Source organism: Ochotona curzoniae, unplaced genomic scaffold, assembly GCF_017591425.1.
Source record: "Ochotona curzoniae isolate NIBS_2020 unplaced genomic scaffold, NIBS_Ocur_1.0 contig_293, whole genome shotgun sequence".
Classification (NCBI taxonomy): domain Eukaryota; kingdom Metazoa; phylum Chordata; class Mammalia; order Lagomorpha; family Ochotonidae; genus Ochotona; species Ochotona curzoniae.
Genome location: NW_024465655.1, coordinates 1,794,335 through 1,808,399, shown reverse-complemented (window position 1 = coordinate 1,808,399; position 14,065 = coordinate 1,794,335). Strand labels below are relative to the sequence as shown.

The 14,065-nt window shown below is 51.3% G+C and overlaps 1 protein-coding gene across 2 annotated transcripts in view; it reads left to right on the top strand.

Moving 5' to 3' along the window:
- Nucleotides 1-14,065, top strand: part of PIK3R1 (phosphoinositide-3-kinase regulatory subunit 1) — an 81,734-nt gene that overhangs the window by 49,069 nt on the left and 18,600 nt on the right. For both annotated transcript variants that reach the window (XM_040979071.1, XM_040979072.1), the window contains exons 3-7: nucleotides 5,556-5,648; nucleotides 6,089-6,163; nucleotides 11,736-11,867; nucleotides 12,673-12,874; nucleotides 13,074-13,153. In XM_040979071.1, the coding sequence (XP_040835005.1) occupies nucleotides 5,556-5,648; nucleotides 6,089-6,163; nucleotides 11,736-11,867; nucleotides 12,673-12,874; nucleotides 13,074-13,153 (582 nt within the window). The remainder of the gene's footprint in view (nucleotides 1-5,555; nucleotides 5,649-6,088; nucleotides 6,164-11,735; nucleotides 11,868-12,672; nucleotides 12,875-13,073; nucleotides 13,154-14,065) is intronic.

Sequence of the window (14,065 nt, the reverse complement as noted above, 5' to 3'; positions counted from 1 at the left end):
ATGCTTGTTGCGTTCTATCTGTTACAGTTCGATTCTTTGTTCCGTTGCTTTATGAAAGCCCAGTGATGCTGGGTGGTCCCCTGCAGGTACAGAAATCTGTAGGTCAGAATAGTAACTATTGAGCCAAAAGATTTGAATAAAGATAGAAAACTCCTGTAAGCGAAGAATTGAGACCTGTTCGATTTTTGCCCACTTTTCACTTGAAGTCATGAGGTTTTTTTTTTCCCCCAGACAGAAATGAAGTTCTAATTGAGCAAAAATTTGTAGGCAGACTAACATCTCGATTTAATATTGATCCATCCCTGCCTGGCACAGCCATTCTCTTTTCTGCATATTTGTATTGCATTTTTTTTTTTTTTGAGTAAAAGGCAGCGTTTCACCCACTTCCAGGCTGCCCCCATCAGTAAAGACATTCTTGGCTTGGGCTGATTTTGGAGCCCCAGTGTTTGAGTTTCTAAACTTTCCACTCGGCCCTGCCAGGCGCAGACTCTCAAATCTCATTTTGTATGGAGAATAGCTCCCGAAAGTGCAGCTGTGTGCCGGTTTCAGCTTGCACTGCACAGCACTGTTGGCACCACATGATGCGAAGAATGCCACCGTCTCCCACACGCGGCTGGGGCCCAGGGACTGTTGAGGCCTGTCCCCATCCAGTGGTTTGGGAAGGGCGTGTGTGTGGAGAACCGGCTCCCTTCCGCCTTGCGTGATTGGTTATCACCGGCTTGGAGCAAGGCAGCGCAGGACGAGTGGAGAACGCAGCCTGTGGCGTGTCTTGAGAAAGTCTTCCGGACAACCTGGGCCACCTGGTCGCCTCTGTTCTTGTCGCTAGCGTAGGCAAATGCCTTGCCTCTCGTGGGATAGTCCGCGTCTCGGGTTCTGGTGGTCTGTCTCCCTTCCTCCGCCCTTGAACGGGGATTGATCGCTTTTGACGAAGCATGATTCAGCGAAGCGAAAAACTGGGATTGGATTGTAGCCGAGGGATCTACAAATTCACCCAGGCTCTGAAGAGTGGACTCAGTCTTCCAGATTTTTATACTGTGCAGCAGCCGCCGCCTTCCAAACCGGGGTGCATTCCTCATTCAGGTATACAAATCTTCTTACAAATGGACTGTGCTAAAAATGTCCGCAGCTTTCGGGGGACCGTGCTCTGTGAGTGGGCGTTTTGGCTTGGTCGCTCAGTTCTCATGACTGGTATATTTTTTTTTTTTCCCCTCTGTGTCCTTTCTTTCTTTTTAGTCTGTTATGTTTTGGTGCGTCCAGTTGCATGATGTTTTCAAAGAACAACTTGCCGAGTTGAACAGGTCCTAAGCAATTGTCGGTTTCCTGTTGGAATTCTGTAAAATGGAACCTAATGGGAAAGCAGATAGTGAGCTTGGCGGATTTGCTGGGATGAAAGGAATCGTAGGTTTTAGGCTTGTGGTACAGATGAACTTTTTGATTTTATTGATTTATTTTTCTGGTAAGGTTTTTGATAGTAAGTGGCCCTGTTCCCCCAAAGTGGCTGAAGGGAGGAGCCAGCCGGTCCCCAGAGCAGGGCTTCCATCCCATTCCCCTTTTGGAATATTTTAAAGGGGAAAAGCATTGAGTCACAGACTTTGTACAGAGAATAGGAAATCCTTGAATTGTTACTTCGTGGTGGGGGGTGGCGGTGGGGAGAATTCTCTCCTCCTGAAACTTTTTTTTTTTTTTTTTTTTGCAACTCTCATGGCAGATAACTTAACTTGGGAAGATTGGAGAGTTTGAACAGCGAACGTGTTGTGCAATATGCAAAGTCGAGTTTGAAATGGAACCTCTCGGAAGAGGAGTATTTGTGCTTCCTAAGATTTGTGTGTAGTTTTTGAAGGATCTAATCTGGGGTGAGTTAGAAGTCTGTGGCCTCAGAGCTCCCTTCGAGTTGTCACAGAAACACCCGGACAGGTAAAGGAGTTGCTGTTGCATTGCTGACGGTAACTGTCCGTAAACTTTCTCTTTGAAAAAAACACTGGAAGGGAAAAAGAAAGCAAAGAGTTTACCGTTTTTTGTTTGTTTGTTTGGTTGTTTTTTTTTAAATTGGAGCAGAAAGATGGAAACCTTTTCCAACACGTAGCATGTGGCAGCCCGGCAGTGTAACCAGTGCGGAGTGCATATTTCAATCAGAATAAGATGACATCCGTCATTATCATTTCCTTTCACTTCCTTATTTGTGGGCAGAAAGCGTGCCGCGAAGATTCTGGAAGGAGGTAGACCTTTCTAAAGTTATTCCACTCACATCGCCGGTGCCAAAGGTTGTCTTCTGCGTGCGTGTTTACTTGTGTTGGCTGCACGGGCGTGGTGCGCATGTGCGTGTCTGCGTCATTGCGGGTGAATCTCACCTGCCTGAATGGGCCAAAGTGCTGAGACCGTGGGGCCTCGGAGACGGCAGGATGGACGCCTGGAGCCGCGGGGAAGGCGCTGCCCTGACACCTGTGCGTCCGTCCCTCTCTGAGGGCCTGGCTTCTAGGATTCAGCAGCTGACTCCAGCTCCCTGTGCCCTGGAGGCAGTAGGCGAGGCTCAAGTCTTCGGGTTTCTGTCCCCACGTGGGAGACCCAGCTTGAGTTTCTGGCACCTTCTTTCAGCCAGGCCAAACCCCACCCCCGTTGTAAGCATTTGGGAGAGTCAAATTCCTGAATGGAAGATCTCTGTCGACTTGGCAAATAAATGAAGTAAATACGTGTTTTGTTTAGTTGAATAGTCGAATGGCAAAGTTACAGAGAATCTTCTATCCACTGATTGACTTTTCCAAATGTTGCGGTGACTAGAGCTGGGCCCACACCTAACTCAGTAGCCAGGAGCTTCTTCTGGATCTCCCACGCTGGTGCAGGGACCCGAGTATTGGACCATCCTCTGCTGCTGTAGCAGGCACCTTCGTGCAGTGCCAGCATTGCACACGGCAGCTTAACTCACTAAGCCACAAGAGCAGCCCCAAGAAAATGGATTAATCCCAATCAGCAACGTTCCTTATGTCCTATTTCTGTCTTTCTGATTCCCTTCCATTTCCTGTTCCCGTAGGATGATGCTTCAGTTCTTTAGCACGGAAGGTATTTGTGGGGGAGGATACTTTTGTTAGCACATCATTTGAGCCGTCTAAGACGAGGAAGTGGCTTACGGTTTATCAGAGGAAATGAGATGGTCTGCGCTTTCACAGGAGTTTTACACAGTTTTTCACTCACAAGGTTGAAACGGAAGAATTTCATTTGGAAGACTTCGTTGATGCAGTCGCATGTGAACCATACGTAGAGATTTTGGGGGAGGGGGGTTCTTGTTGCTGGGTGTGTTCTCAGCAGGTCCCCCACATGAATATTTGCCCTGATGAAGTGCAGAATGTAGAAGGGGAGGTGGCGTGCAGTAGGACAGCCCCACCGGAAGCTGAGCAGTTGTCTTTGCAGGAGATTGAGTTCAGCTGCTGCCTGCCCTAACTTGGGCTGTTAAGACCCGTGTTTTGTCCTGTTGAGGTCACTCGCTGCAAATAGCTATTTCAACTTGCGTCATTCAAAGTGCAGTTTCCTAAGCATGATGACCACGTTTCGTACACTCAGTAGCCACTCTCCTGGAGGGCAGGAGTAGGGACCACTTCTACGCAGACAGAAAGTTCTGCCAGGCCTGGCTGCTGTGCCACTTGTACTGCCGTAGAACATGCCCGCAGCGTGCAGCTCTCTTTCATCCCGGCTCAATGAGCAGCGAACAGTGGTGTGGTGGTACCCTGTGTGTTCATCTGCAGCCCAGAAGGCTCCTAGAGCAGAGTTCAGGCTTGCCAAATAACCCGAAGCATTCTTCGTTCTCTGAGAACTAAATCGGTGGTCCGGCCCTGCCTCATGACTGTTGTTATTCTGTGCTGTTCTTTAGTATTTGACATAAGGGCTTTAGCTGATGCCTGGCTGATGAAGAGTCCCACACTGGAATCGCAGGGAGTGAGGCAAGAAGCACAAGGATGCATTTAGACGGCCTGTGATGATGTAAGCCAGCTCCAAAGCAGCGCCGGTGGGGAACCTTCTACGTAGTTCTTTACGGATGGCTGATAATCGGGCTGCGCCTGCAGACCTTGCCTTGGATGCGTTCCTTGTGGTCTGCAGCTGGAGAAATCCGAGTTGAATGTGTTTAGCGCCCTCTTCTGGTAGGTTTCAGCATGAGCTCTTGACTGAAGATGGGTTCAAGCTGTTTTCGCAGTGAGATGGTTATCATTGTCTAGTGTTGGAGAAAGTTATTGGTAAATGTCCTCCAGTGTGACTTTTTTGTATCAGTCTCACACGTGGTCAGACATGCAGGCATCACATTTCTTAACGTGAATCATCCGAGATACAGAAGAGCGAGCAAAGGCTTCAGCAGCCGCTACACACTGCCTTACACGGATGTCACGCGAGCAGTGATCACGCGTGTTGGCCTCACGTCTAGCCTGATGTTCGTGCAACCTGGGGCAGGAACACAGGGGGAGACCCAAGTACCCCCATCCAGATAGTTGAGCTAGAAATCATCTTCCCGGAGTTTCCAATAAAATTCATTTCTGAGGTTTATTTTTTTGAAAGGCAGAATGATGGAAAGACTGACATTAGCTTGTCTGGGTGCTGCTTGGCTGCCTGCATGACCACGGTGGCTGGGGCTGGGCCAGGCCAAAGCCGGGGATGTGCACAGTTCCAGCTGGGTCTCCCGGGTGGGTGGCGGGGGTTCAAGCACGGAGCCAACCTCCCATGCTTTCCCAGACACATGAGCGAGCAGGAAGGTGGACTGAAAATCGAGCAGCAAGGAGTCCGTATGGGGCTCTGAGGTCACAGGCAGCTGCTTAACGGGCTGTGCCACAACAGTGGCCCCTTGAAAAGCCTTTTTTTTTTTAAATTTATTTGTTTTTTTTTTTTAAATTGGAAAGTCAGATATACAGAATGGAGGGGAGACAGAGAGGAAGATCTTCCATCCGATGATTCACTCCCCAGGTGGCTGCAATAGCTGGAGCTGAGCCAATCCGCTGTCAGGTGCCAGAAGCTTTTTTATAAGTCTCCCACGCAGGTGAAGGGTCCCAAGGCTTTGGGCCATCCTCAGCTGCTTTCCCAGGTCACAAGCAGGGAGCTGGATGGGAAGCAGGGTCTCTGGGATATGAACTGGCACCCACATGGGATCCTGGGTGTGTGTAGGGCGGCAAGGACTTTAGCCGCTAGGCCACAGCGCCAGGCCCTTAAAAGCTTTTCTATGCCCTGTGGATGCCCCACACACATTGGTGTGGAGTTCCTTGGGCTTCTTGGATCTGTGGTGAGGTGGAGAGAAGCAGGGCCCTGAGCCATTCTTTGGCTCTCCCCTGCACATGTAAACCCTAGTTCCAGGTCACACGTGGAGCCAACACACACCTGGGCAGGAACGTCTGACCTGGGGAGGAGGCCATAGCAAACCTGGGAGATTTGGGGTAGATCTGCCAAAACCGGGGGCCCAGCACGGGGCCCACCCCTGTCAGATGTCATTTATTTACATTGTCTTGTATTTGAGACTCTTCATCTGGTCTAGCGCACCTAGCATCGCCAGATGGGATCGCCAACAGCGGGATTCTGTTTGTTTGCAGCTTCGACCCTTCCAGATCTGGCAGAGCAGTTCGCCCCTCCTGACGTCGCCCCGCCTCTTCTTGGGAAGCTTGTGGAAGCCATCGAGAAGAAAGGTGAGTGCTTCCTCCAGTCCTGGGCCTTTTGCCGTGTGGCTTGTGTGGCTTTGCGTTTGTCTCTCGCATGTTGTTGAAATCTGTTTCTTACCGTCTGCCGTGTGCGGACACCATGCCGGCAGACACACAGGCTTTGGCGCGGGGGGTTGGGGGAGTGGTCGTGAGCAGAGTCTCGGCCTGTGCTTTATGACTGTAGATGAACTGACCTGCAGTTACTGTATGGAAATTATTCAATCCTTGAACATCGAACAAGTATGAATCACTTGCTTCTTGGTAGCCAGGTGGTTTGGCCAACATTATTGATGTACCAGATAAGAGGAAGGATGGGCATAGAGCCATTGTGGGCACATCCAGGCTAGCTCCTGGATGGAACCCAGCATATGTGTCCCAAGGGCTCCAGAAAGCAGTGCATTGAACATCCGGTCTGTTTGGGGTCCTAGGTCTGGAATGTGCCACCCTCTACAGAACACAGAGCTCCAGCAGCCCGGCAGAACTACGGCAGCTTCTCGATGGTGGTGAGTGTGTGGGAGCGGTGGACACCGAGGGGGATGCTAGCTAGCCCTCCCCCTTTTCCTTGTACATAATGAACACAAGTGTTCGTGTAGCCCACCCCGTGTGACGTGGTAGATGTAAGCTCTGACCGGGCTCGCTCAGGTCCTTCTGTGTGGCTCAGCTGGGGAAGCAGGCTGGCTCAGTGCCTGGAAGCTCGTCTCCTGAGTTGAGGTGTGCTGGCGTGTGTGTGCGTGCGTGTCTGCTGGCAGCAGGTGGGCCTCCATCACGGCCATAGGCCCTGAGTTGAGGGGTGCTGGCCTGTGTGTGTGCGTGCGTGTCTGCTGGCAGCAGGTGGACCACCATCCTGGACACAGGCCCCTGAGAACGGAAGCCTTGAGAGTCCTCTGCCTGTCTCCTTCCACCACATTTCCCGCTTCCTTCTGTGGTCTGCCTCTAACGCATCCAGAATCACACAGATTATATGTGTATATATATATGTATTAACCAACACCATTTAACAAACGTTTCCACTAGTCACCTCTTCATAAATTTGTCTTTCCCCTTTCGTTTTGCTTTTTCTCTTTTCATTTCTGTCTGGCTCCGTGGCTGGACTCCTTTCCTGCTTGCTTTTTCCATGGCAGACACACGTGCGATACTGTTGCCTTCAGTGGCGTGCTAGTTTGCCAACTCCCTGGCAAAGCCCTGGTCTGTCGTTTGCCCCGCTCCTACGTAGTGTTGGTACTCACACCGTGGTCGATCTGAAGCTAACTTAGCTGATGTCCCTGCATGGAAGGATGGGGAAGCATGGAAGGCAGTTGGCGCTTGTGAGCTGCAACAAGGCATCGCCAGGATGCGATTGGTTAAGTGACGCTAAGAGTTCAGCCAGGTGCTGGCCTGATTCGCCCTGTCTTCCGCGCACCTCTGTCACAGACAGGATAAAACCACTAACCCCTGTGTCTGCCATCGTTCCAGCGAGCTGTCTTCTGTGGCACTCTCCTTCTTTTGTACTTTCCTTTTCCCCAGAAAAAAAATTTTTTTGCCCCACATTCTTATAACTGAATCCGAATGTTTGAACCCCAAAGAATGAAGCCTAATTCTGGAATTTCCTTCCAGAAGTGTAATTGTACGAAGAATGCCCATGTGATGCTTGGAAAATGGGAATTGGAAGTGAGGCAACTTAGCAAGATTGCTAGCAAAGAGAAACAGTGGGCCCAAGTCATTAGCAAGAAGTAACTCTATTTTCAGACTTCAGCGGTTTTTTTTTTTTCTTAAGTTTCATTTTCCCTTGTACTGCCCTGCAGCATTGGTCACTGGAAGTTGACTGGCAGAAATTCAGGATGGAAAGCTTTGATTTTTCTCTATTTCTACCAACTTTTTCAAGGCTTCAGGGAACACTGAGTACTTTTGTTAATCAATTGAAAGGCAGGTGCTTGTATATGTTTTGGTCAACAAATTGGACACATTGAACTTGTTAGAAGTCACAGGAAGTGTTTAGACATCAGAGACCTTTGAATCGAAAGCCATTTGCGAAACGGTGGTTAGTGATGTGAATGATGCCAAATAATATCGTTTAGCTTAAAAAAATATACACCACCGCGAGACGGAACAAACACCAGGGTTCACGTCAGCGGTGTGCCTTGACAAAAGCTGTTTTCTGCTTGTTGGGGCGAAACGCACAACTCCTAGACAACAGGTTGCATTTGGATCCTGAGCTATGCACGTGAAAGCTGTGGCCAAAAAAAAAAAAAAGAGCCGGTGTGTCCAGATTTGCAAGTGGATCTTGCAGAACAGTTTGCAGCTCCAAGGTTTTTCTTTTGTACATAAAACAAATCCCAATATCCTGGAGGACATTGCTCCAGAGTAAGTCATTTACAACTAAGAACTGCACGAGCCTTGCTTTCCGGCCAACCCTTGCTGCCCTCGGAGGACAGCAGCCCGCTCCCATTAGCACCTACTAATTAAGCTTGCAGTGTCAATGTCATGGGTGGATGGGGAATCGCTCATCTCCCTGACATTTTTCAGGGGCAGAGGGAAAGCGCCAGAACGGGATCCAAAATGAGCTGACTCCAAGAGGCCTTGTTCTTTTTTCTTTCCTTTCTGTCTGCTTCATCTCTTCCTGCTGCTGCTTCATCTTCCTCCTCTTCCTCTTCTTCTTTTTTTCTCAGCTGCTTTCCCAGGTCACAAGCAGGGAGCTTTTGTTCTCTTCTTTCTGCTCCATCTGTTGCCTGTCGTGTTGGTTTCTCTTGGAGCAGATCAGGCAACCGATGTGCGTCGTAGGATGTGCTTCTGCGTGCTAAGTGTGTGATCCCAGCACGCAGAGAGATCTCCCACACTCTGGGTGCTGGGAGCACACCACCCCAGTTGTGACAATCAAAAATGTCATTGGACGTTGTCAGGCGTCTCCAGGGAGAGGGGATTCCTGCCCTCCCTCCCCGGCCTGTACCCCTCCACCGAGAACCTCTCACCTTAATAGAGATCAGTTGGGGGTGTGGAGTTAAGTGCTGGAGAAGGTGCTGGTCAGCGGTCCCACGGGCAGTCAGGGACACCCAAGGCAGAAGCGAGTGGCCGATGCCTGCCACCCTGCCAGAGGGCTCACCTAGCTCCTCAAACTTCATCACACAGGAACCATGAGCATGCTCCTGCAAGGGCATGTTTGGGTTATTGCTTTGCGGGAGTCCCACACAGTGGAAGTCTGACACTCCAAGGAATTCTGGAAGTTATGTTATCGTAAGCATAAAATAAACCTTGCCGTGTCTCCTGTCCCAGTGGAATCTGACCTCCTTAGCTGGGCTACTCCTGGGGCATGCATGAGATGTTTTCATTCACACTTGAGGAGGGCCCTTTCAGATGCAGAGCCTGGTTGAGCGGACACAGTGCAGCCCGGCTGCAGGGAGGAGCAGGGGGCGGCTGCAGTGCTGGGCTCCCAGGGATGCTGGAGGAGCAGGGGTGGCTGCAGTGCTGGGCTTCCAGGGATGCTGGGGGATGCGGGAGGGGCAGGGGTGAGTCTGCATCCGTGCCCTGGAGGTGCTGTCAGCCAGGTGACACAGGCTCTCCACTCGGGGACCACACTGCTGGGCAGTGTCTTCATGGGGGACCACTTTTCAGCACACAGGTGTGCAGAGGGAAGCCGTGCGTAAGGGAGGGCCCAGCGTGTATTTACAGGCCTGATGTTCATTCACTGTTGCCAAGTGATGCATCGCAGTTTCCCAAATGAGCAAACTCAGCGTAGCACACAGGCAAGCAGCAGACAGGAGGCCCTGCAGCTTGCCAGAGAGACAGTGTCTGGGGGCTGGCAGGGGCGGGAGTGGGCTTCCTGTGGCACTGCACTCGCCCCATGATTGGGCAGTGTTTGATTACACTTGGACCGAATTTCTGGGGTCCTTAACTTGCGCATACTGGTTTTGCACCCCCCACACTTGTCAGGGAGGAGAAACCTCTCAGGCTGCCCTTTGCAAGACATTTAAGTGATTGTAACACTTTGCCCCACCTAACTTTCCTCCCGCTGACCTATCTGTGATTTTTTTTTTTTAAGAGCTTTGTCCTATGGCCTGTTTATCTTTGACAACATCTACCTGCTTGGGGAGGCCAATTTAGTTCACGCTGCTGGCTTAAGCTCAGATTAGAGGGACTAAACTCCGGAGGATCTAGTGGCTTGCTACTTTGTTGCTTTCTCTTTCTCCTAAGCTACTATGGAATCCAGACAGCCGCCCAGGGAAATTGGCTCTGGATAGGGTTTCCTGTTCTCTTAGCTGCAGCAGAATTCAGACCCCATCACTTGACTTCAGATGAGCAAAACTCCTTTGCAGTTTCTTGCGCACGCTGCATTTCATCAAGCTGGGTCAAGGTGTAGCTCCCTGTGCCACCTTTGCTCGTCTGAGTCAGCCTCCCTCCAGATTTCCTTCTCGGCTTCAGCAACAGCCTCGTGCTGCCTCTCGCTTCCAGGAGTCCTGGGGCCTTCCTGCTCTGTCTTATCCCTTCTTTCTGCTGAGCATTCTGTCTCTCTCTGCCCCAAAGGATCCTAGGGGTTGCACACCGTGAGCGCTCCCAGTCGTTTTGAGAAGCATGGCCCATTATCAAACTGTCTGGGCTCTTTTCCTGGATAGAAAATACAGCACACAGCGGCTGCACCTGTCAGCTTTCATCCTGGGGTAGGGACGTCCATAGGTGCAGTTGGCTGTAGTCTGCCTGCGGGGAGATCCTTAAGAGAGAGTGCTAGTCTGTCTTCTGGATGTTCTTGAAATCAGGGGCTAAAATTCTAACGTCTCTGTGTGCTGATGTGGACTGATACTGAGATGCAGTGCATGTCAGCACCCATTGGGATCTTTGCATTCCGCATCTTTCTAGTGAGGTTTGAGGAAACATTTGCTAAGCCTGAATGCCCATTCCCAGCCAGAACACTTCCCAGGCAGAGCAGGACCACCCCCCAGAGTGTGTCTATAAATCTGGGCACTGGAGGGCAAGGGTTGCTGTTCCCTGAGGCCTCACCCCTGCACGTTCGCCCTCCCCTGTCGTTCCTCTGGGCCTGTGTCCCTGGCATGTCTCTCCTCTCCTCACCCCTCTTCCCCTTTCCTCCCCTCCCTTCCCCTCCTCTCCTCTCCTCTTTCCCCTCTCCCCTCTTCCCTCTCCTCTCCCCTACCCTCTCTTCCCCCCTCCCCTCTCCTCTCTTCCCCTTTTATCCCCTCCCCTCCCCTCTTCTCCCCTCCCCTCTCTCCTCCCCTCTCCTCCTCCCCTCCCCTCTCCTCTCCTCCTCCCCTCCCCTCTCCTCCCTTCCCCTCTCCTCCCCTCCCCTTTCCTCCTCTCCCTCCCCTCCCCTCCCATACCCTCCCCTCCCCTCCCCTCCCTCTCCTCTCCTCCCCTCCCCTCCCCTCCCCTCCCCTCCCCTCCCCTCCCCTCTCCTCTCCTCTCCTCTCCTCTCCTCTCCTCCTCTCCTCTCCTCTCCTCTCCTCTCCTCTCCTCTCCTCTCCTCTCCTCTCCTCTCCTCTCCTCTCCTCTCCTCTCTCCTCTCCTCCTCTCCTCCTCTCCTCCCCTCCCCTCCTCTCCCCTCCCCTCCCATCCTTTCTCCTCTCTCCCCTCCCCTGCCCTCTCCTTTCTCTTTCATTTTCTCTTTCTCTTTCTCTTTCTCTTTCTCTCTCTGTACTCACCCTCCGCTCTTCCAAGGGCACCTGTCAGTTTGATCAGGGGCTCTGCTCGTGGTCTCCCTCTTACTTGATGGCCTGTTCCACAAGGCCCCTTCTCCAGTTCACGGTCACTTTCTGCGGTGTGCAGGGACAGGGGTGGGAGGTTAGGCTTGCACCCTCGGAGCTGGACAGGGTGCAACACGGTTCAGCCTAGAACAGCAATGCTGGTTTTTATTGTACTGGAGTCTGGGAGTGGGCTCCAGGCAATCCCGGGCCAGGCGTGTTCAGTGCTGACAGTAAGTGTGGGTCCAAGCTACAGCGAGCAGAGCTGTGCTACCCTGATGCCGCGAGCCACCTCTAATAAATCATAATCAAACCACTTCATGCCTCGTGTTTGTCCTCCTCTCCCTTCCTTTCCGGGCTCACATCTAAGTCAAAATAAATATCTGAAAGATTTCTTAAAATGTTGCTTTCCTAGACGCAGCGGCCGTGGACTTCACAGTGTTGGATGTACACGTCTTAGCCGATGCCTTCAAACGCTATCTCCTGGACTTACCCAATCCCATCATTCCCATAGCTGTGTACAGCGAGATGGTCTCCTTAGCCCAAGGTGGGTTCCTCTCCAGGAAGGACCAGGATTGGGGGGGGGCATGTTTTGAGGGGTGGGTATCCTTGTGGCCCAACCAAATGCTGCATGTTTAGGGGGTGAATGGTCCTCCCCACACCACCACCACCACTCCTTCCCACACCGGCCCTCACTGTCCCCTGGAGGAGAGTCAGACTCCCACTTGCTTAGGAAGCTGATAGGCATGTGGCAACAACTGCTTATTACCCTTCCAGCAGTAGCAACAACCCCTGTGAAGGAAATGCCCGAATCAGAGGCCCAGGCAGGACTAGGTAGGGTCCAGGCTGCGGAGAGGGTTCTGACCATCTTCTCCAAGTGGACATAAGCAGCCAGACGTGTTGAGAGAGGTCAGGGACGGTGAGGGGACTGCAGACGTTTGGAGCCCACGGCTTAGTTGAGTGCTCTGAGCACAGGAAGCTGTGGTTCCTCACCTTCAGAGTCAAACCCCATGATACCAGTCTCCTCCTCCTCCCAGCCAGCCAGCCAGCCAGCCAGCCAGCCCATCGGCTTGAATCTGCCTAGCAGCTGGGCAGGTTTGCGCTAGAACACCCTGCACGGCCTGTGGTTTCTGCAACAGGAAGAGCTTCTTACGTTTCTACTTTCTCACAATGCATTCTCTGCTGAGCAGAGCAGAAGTCTTCTCTGCTCCCCTTCATGGCTTGTTAGGTGACTCCGGCCGCTAGAACAGAGATTCACAGTGGTCCAGGAGGAAGAGAGACTGGAAATAGTCATGCATTTTTATTTATTTATTTATTTTGCCCCCCACTCTCTCTCTCCCTTTAACATGAAGAAATACAAAGCCCCGGGGACTACATGCAGGTGTTGAAGAAGCTCATCCGCTTGCCTGGCGTCCCTCCTCAGCACTGGCTCACGCTGCAGCATTTGCTTAAACATTTCTTCAAGCTCTCACAGTCCTCCAACAAGAATCTCTTAAGTGCAAGAGTGCTCGCAGAAATCTTCAGCCCTCTGCTTTTTAGATTCCCTGCAGCCAGGTAAGAGAAAGAAGGGCACCCGGGATTCTGGGCTTCTTGCGGGGATGGGTGGTGGCCACCGGATTGGCCCACAACTGTATTGGAACGTTTGGGACTTCACAGTTAGCCGTGCAAGGTTATGGGTGCCTAAATGGGCACGGTTCATTTTTTTTTTTTTTTTAGGACCAGAGGTCTCCAATAAAGCTTTTGTTTCTTGCAGCTCTGAGAACACGGAACACTTTGTGAAAGCCATAGAGATTCTGATCTCCACGGAGTGCAATGAGCGGCAGCCTGCACCAGGTAAGGGCTCTTCTTCAGTTTTTTTTTTTTGCCAGCCTTGACAATGGAGGTCTTTAGGAATCTCTGAGGTTCCGGGCAGAATTGCAGTTTATAGCCATGTATTATTTTGTGATCTGAAGAAGAAAAAAAAAATTTCATAGGTAGGAGAGCTGCTCTAAGTCTCCTGGGGGCTTTCAACACGTGCTGGCTGTCAGTGACCCCGTGTGTGTGTGTGTGTGTGTGTGTGAGAGTGCGGGAAGAGTTCTCCGAAGTGGCAGAGCTTTTCTGCTTCCAGTTGTTGAATGGAATTTATGGAGTCGATTTTTAGTTGTTGAGATTGGGGTGCGTCTTTCTAATGCTTATAGAGTAGGGGGTTCTCGTTGCTATGTAATTTAAAGTATTTGGGGACTGCGTTTTTTTTTTTCGGAAATGGCTCTATGGTCAGTGGACACCGGCCGGATGAAAGTGGAGCGTTGCTTGCGGCAACTTGGAGTGGGCCAGCTCAGTGGATTTTATTTTTCCTTGTGTGCAAAGAAAAAAATCTCACCACCTCCCCCTTTCTATCTAGTGGAAAAATGTGTAGCTGACAGAAAGTGGTCTTTTAGGATTGTGACTTAGGCCCCTTTAAAGTTTCAGGACTTGCAAATTGTGTAGCTTGTGGTCTTCGTGTGGACCTAGAGTTTCCTTGGAAAACCATGAATTTGTAATTGACCAGAGGTAACTCGTGTAGATTACGTGTTCATTTCTGTAGGAGCGCGCATCAGGACCCGGCGTGCAGGCTGTGCAGTCGATAGCCGCGTTGTACAGCCAACCCCCTCTGTCTGTGTGGTTTCCGTATCCTGCTGGGCAGTCTGAGAGAGGCCAGCACCCATGTCCAAACTTGCCTGCAAGGTTGGCGTAGAGGATACGGCAGGTGGCCATTCAAGAGCGAGG